We start from the raw sequence: 5000 nt of genomic DNA, 5'->3' as shown, positions 1-5000 counted from the left end.
TGGTTAATGGTTAATAGTTAATAGTTCATGGTTCATGGTTCATGGTTCATGGTTAATGGTTAATGGTTAATAGTTAATGGTTAATGGTTAATGGTTAATAGTTCATGGTTAATGGTTAATGGTTAATGGTTAATGGTTAATAGTTAATAGTTAATGGTTCATGGTTCATGGTTAATGGTTAATAGTTAATGGTTAATGGTTAATGGTTAATAGTTCATGGTTAATGGTTAATGGTTAATAGTCAATAGTTCATGGTTCATGGTTCATGGTTCATGGTTCATGGTTAATGGTTAATAGTTCATGGTTAATGGTTAATAGTTAATGGTTAATAGTTAATGGTTAATAGTTCATGGTTAATGGTTCATGGTTCATGGTTCATGGTTAATGGTGCTTCCCTGCAGACACCTTCTGGATGAATCCTCAGTTCGTCATCCGTCTGGACGAGGAGGATGACGACCCTGCTGACGGGGAGGAGGGCTGCAGCTTCGTGATTGGTCTGATCCAGAAGAACCGCCGCCGCCTGAGGAAGACGGGGGAGGACATGCACACCATCGGGTTCGCCATCTACGAGGTCCCGGCCCAGGTACACACACTCCCACACACACACACACACACACACACTCACACACACACACACACTCACACACTCACACACTCTCATTCTCAGCCCCAGCCAAACCAACAGTCGTGTCCATCATAGCTCTCTGACACTAGGGCTTCGTTCACACGGCAGGTCTTGATGCTCAATTCCGATTTTTTTACACAGATCCGATTTTTTGGGGTTTGGCAGTTCACATGACTTTTAAAATGTGACCTACATTCGACCTACACTGACTAGTGTGAACATTCCACGGCCCTGAACAGACCAGCATGTGCAGAAGGACAATAACAATGACGTCAGAACGTCACGCGCAGCGCACTGTTTACAGAAGTAACCAGTGGTGTGGTCTAGTGTTTTCTAGTGGGTATACTGTGATTTTTCCCTCCCAGCCTCATATCGTTCATTTCGGAACGCCATAAAAATCTTACTGGGGGTTAGTCCTTCGGTGTTCAGCTGCAGTATTCTGTGTTCGAGGTCAGCAGACCTCTCCCCCGGCTGCTGCCGAACACCAGCCCGGGTGAGGGGCCCTGGTTGGCAAACTTTCTTTCGCTTCTTGCCTTTGGCAGTCATTAGCTACTTACGGGGGGCACCACGAGAAGGTGTTTGCCACGCCACATCAACATGCACGGATGCTGAATGCTCTCTATTCGCTTGGTGATTCGCAGTTCGCACAAGGTTTTCCACTTGTTGTGAACTTAGAGTTCACTAGCTTTAGAGACCCCAGCCCGCAGGCCTCCGCCGCATGGGAGCCACAGCACGTCTCGCCTGCCGGGCCGTGGAGCTTAATAACCATCTGCTCCATGATAGGCTCACTATAACAGCGGAGCCCTCCCGGCGTCTCAAGTCGAGACACCCATTTGTGCCTGCCGCACAGGATCTCAGGCAGCAATGCAGACCACATCCGCGACCACATCCCAGTCGCCGGCCCTGAGCCCCTCGGGATGGACTTGCCAAGGCTATCCTGGGTGAGGCTCAATCGTCTCCGGACCGGCGTCGGGCGTTTCCGCTCATCAATGCACAGATGGGGCTTTGCCCCAAATGCGTCGTGCGAGTGTGGCGCAGAGGACCAAACCGCAGACCATGTTATCCTGGACTGCCCGGTGTACCACCCACCCAACGGGATGCATGGTCTGTCGGTATTAGATGACGAGACGATGACGTGGCTTCTGGAGGGGTGTCCAGAAATATAGCCCGGGTGAGCCCCTCAACCAGGTCTCGGGGTGGTAAAAGGGTAGCCCCTCGGCCCCGAGCCTGGTGGAGTGGAGAGGAAAACAACTACCCATACGCAGAAGAAGAAGCCATAAAAGTACATCTGCGCTCCCTGTCTAACTTTATATATAGATATATATATATCTATCTATATATAAATGACATGTTATAAGGCTGATCTGTGCATGATAGTGCTACATTTTGACATATTTCATGTCGCATCTCTGGTCTGTCTGCCCGTCAGTTCCACGGCCAGCGGGAGGTCCACCTGGACAAGAACTACTTCCTGTCTCACGCCCAGACGGCGCGGAGCGAGACGTTCATCAACCTGCGGGAGGTGAGCAGCCGCTTCCGCCTGCCCCCGGGGGAGTACCTGGTGGTGCCCTCCACCTTCGAGGCCAATCAGAACGGAGACTTCTGCCTCCGCGTGTTCTCTGAGAAGCAGCACGAGACCCTGTGAGTTCTATGTGTGTGTGTGTGTGTGTGTGTGTGTGTTTGTGTTCTATAACAGTAGTGTGTATGTGTGTGTGTGTGTGTGTGTGTGTGTGTACGTACGGAGGTGACCTCCTCTTTAGAGATGTGGGGGTTCAGACTGTGTGTGAGTGTGTGTGTGTGTGTGCGTGTGTGAGTGTGTATGTTCTATAACAGTAGTGTGTGTGTGTGTGCGTGTGTGTGTGAGTGTGTGTGTGTGTGTGTGTGTGTGTGTGTGTGTGTGAGTGTGTGTGTGTGTGTGTTCTATAACAGTAGTGTGTGTGTTCCAGGCCGTGTGATGATCCGGTGGAAGCAGAACTAGACGATGTGAGTCACCATCCCCGCCCGCCCCCCCCCCCTTCCTTTTAAACATGTCACATGGTGTTGCCGTGTTTTAAAAGTGTCACATGGTGTTGGCGTGTTTTAAACGTGTCACATGGTGTTGGCGTGTTTTAAACGTGTCACATGGTGTTGGCGTGTTTTAAAAGTGTCACATGGTGTTGGCGTGTTTTAAACGTGTCACATGGTGTTGTCGTGTTTTAAACATGTCACATGGTGTTGGCGTGTTTTAAACGTGTCACATGGTGTTGGCGTGTTTTAAACGTGTCACATGGTGTTGGCGTGTTTTAAACGTGTCACATGGTGTTGGCGTGTTTTAAACATGTCACATGGTGTTGGCGTGTTTTAAACGTGTCACATGGTGTTGGCGTGTTTTAAACGTGTCACATGGTGTTGGCGTGTTTTAAACATGTCACATGGTGTTGGCGTGTTCTCTCCCAGGAGACGGTGTCTGATGACGAGGTGGACTCAGGGTTCAGAGGTCTGTTCACCAAGCTGGCTGGAGAGGTGAGTACCTGTCTGTCTGTCTGTCTGCCTGTCTGCCTGTCTGTCTGTCTGCCTGTCTGCCTGCCTGTCTGCCTGTCTGTCTGCCTGTCTGCCTGTCTGTCTGTCTGTCTGTCTGCCTTATTATTAATAATAATAATCGTTATTATTATTATTATTATTATTATCATTATTATTATAATCGTTATTATTATTATAACTTCTTTGCTTGATTTTATGTTGAAATGTTTTCGGGGGTATTTAAATTAGACAATCCTGATGCAAAGTTATATTAGTTTTAAGTCTGTTATTGGATGATGATGTTGGTGACTGTGTGTCTGCAGGACATGGAGATCTCGGCTGTGGAGCTGAAGACCATCATGAACAAGATCGTCTCCAAACGTAAGAGACAGACAGGCCTTAGTCGTTAGTCTTATTACTGTGTAATTACCGCGTTAACATCGCTGCCTTCACGTGTTATTACATATTAATAACATAGTCGTTGCTCTGCAGGAACGGACATCAAGACAGACGGCTTCAGTCTGGAGACCTGCAGGATCATGGTCAACCTCATGGATGTATCCTTCACACGCTAACCCTAACACCTAGAACCTTCACACGCTAACCCTAACACCTGGAACCTTCACACGCTAACCCTAACACCTAGAACCTTCACACGCTAACCCTAACACCTAGAACCTTCACATGCTAACACCTAGAACCTCCTTTAGAACCTTCCCATCTGACACAAGACTAGCGTGACCCTTGACCCCAGAAGCAGGACAGCGGCAACGGGAAGCTGGGACTGGGGGAGTTCGCTACGCTCTGGAAGAAGGTCCAGAAATACCTGGTGAGATGACAGAGATCTACTATAGTAACCACGGTAACGTGTTGACAGGGTAACCATAGCAACAAGGTAACCATAGTAATGTGTGATTGACAGGGCATCTATAAGAAGAGTGACATGGACAACTCTGGGACGATGAGCACCCCGGAGATGAGGCTGGCCCTGAAAGAAGCAGGTTGGTCTCCTAGCAACCTCTGGTCTCCTAGCAACCTAACCCTGGTCTAACCCTCCACCCTAACCCTAGTCTAACCCTCCCTAGCCCTGGTCTAGCCCTGGTCTAACCCTGGTCCTAACCCTGGTCCTAACCCTGGTCCTAACCCTGGTCCTAACCCTGGTCTAGCCCTGGTCTAACCCTGGTCTAACCCTGATCTAACCCTGGTCCTAACCCTGGTCCTAACCCTAGTCTAACCCTCCCTAGCCCTGGTCTAACCCTGGTCCTAACCCTGGTCCTAACCCTGGTCCTAACCCTGGTCTAGCCCTGGTCTAACCCTGGTCTAACCCTGGTCTAACCCTGATCTAACCCTGGTCCTAACCCTGGTCCTAACCCTAGTCTAACCCTCCCTAGCCCTGGTCTAGCCCTGGTCTAACCCTGGTCCTAACCCTGGTCCTAACCCTGGTCCTAACCCTGGTCTAGCCCTGGTCTAACCCTGGTCTAACCCTGGTCTAACCCTGGTCCTAACCCTGGTCCTAACCCTAGTCTAACCCTCCCTAGCCCTGGTCTAACCCTGGTCCTAACCCTGGTCCTAACACTGGTCCTAACCCTAGTCTAACCCTCCCTAGCCCTGGTCTAGCCCTGGTCTAACCCTGGTCCTAACCCTGGTCCTAACCCTGGTCTAGCCCTGGTCTAACCCTGGTCTAACCCTGGTCCTAACCCTGGTCCTAACCCTGGTCCTAACCCTGGTCTAGCCCTGGTCTAGCCCTGGTCTAACCCTGGTCTAGCCCTGGTCTAACCCTGGTCTAACCCTGGTCCTAACCCTGGTCCTAACCCTGGTCTAACCCTGGTCTAACCCTGGTCCTAACCCTGGTCCTAACCCTGGTCTAGCCCTGGTC

The 5000-nt window shown here is 50.1% G+C and overlaps 1 protein-coding gene across 1 annotated transcript in view; it reads left to right on the top strand.

Moving 5' to 3' along the window:
- LOC308171533 (calpain-2 catalytic subunit-like) overlaps positions 1-5000 on the top strand; it is a 22588-nt gene that overhangs the window by 14713 nt on the left and 2875 nt on the right. The window contains exons 10-17 of the mRNA XM_080546399.1: positions 402-583; positions 2055-2266; positions 2572-2608; positions 3062-3127; positions 3448-3505; positions 3617-3681; positions 3885-3953; positions 4047-4125. Of these exons, the coding sequence (XP_080402525.1) occupies positions 402-583; positions 2055-2266; positions 2572-2608; positions 3062-3127; positions 3448-3505; positions 3617-3681; positions 3885-3953; positions 4047-4125 (768 nt within the window). The remainder of the gene's footprint in view (positions 1-401; positions 584-2054; positions 2267-2571; positions 2609-3061; positions 3128-3447; positions 3506-3616; positions 3682-3884; positions 3954-4046; positions 4126-5000) is intronic.

Source organism: Nansenia antarctica, assembly GCF_963989245.1.
Source record: "Nansenia antarctica genome assembly, chromosome: 16".
In the NCBI taxonomy this organism is placed as follows: domain Eukaryota; kingdom Metazoa; phylum Chordata; class Actinopteri; order Argentiniformes; family Microstomatidae; genus Nansenia; species Nansenia antarctica.
This window is presented reverse-complemented; position numbering and strand designations above follow the sequence as displayed.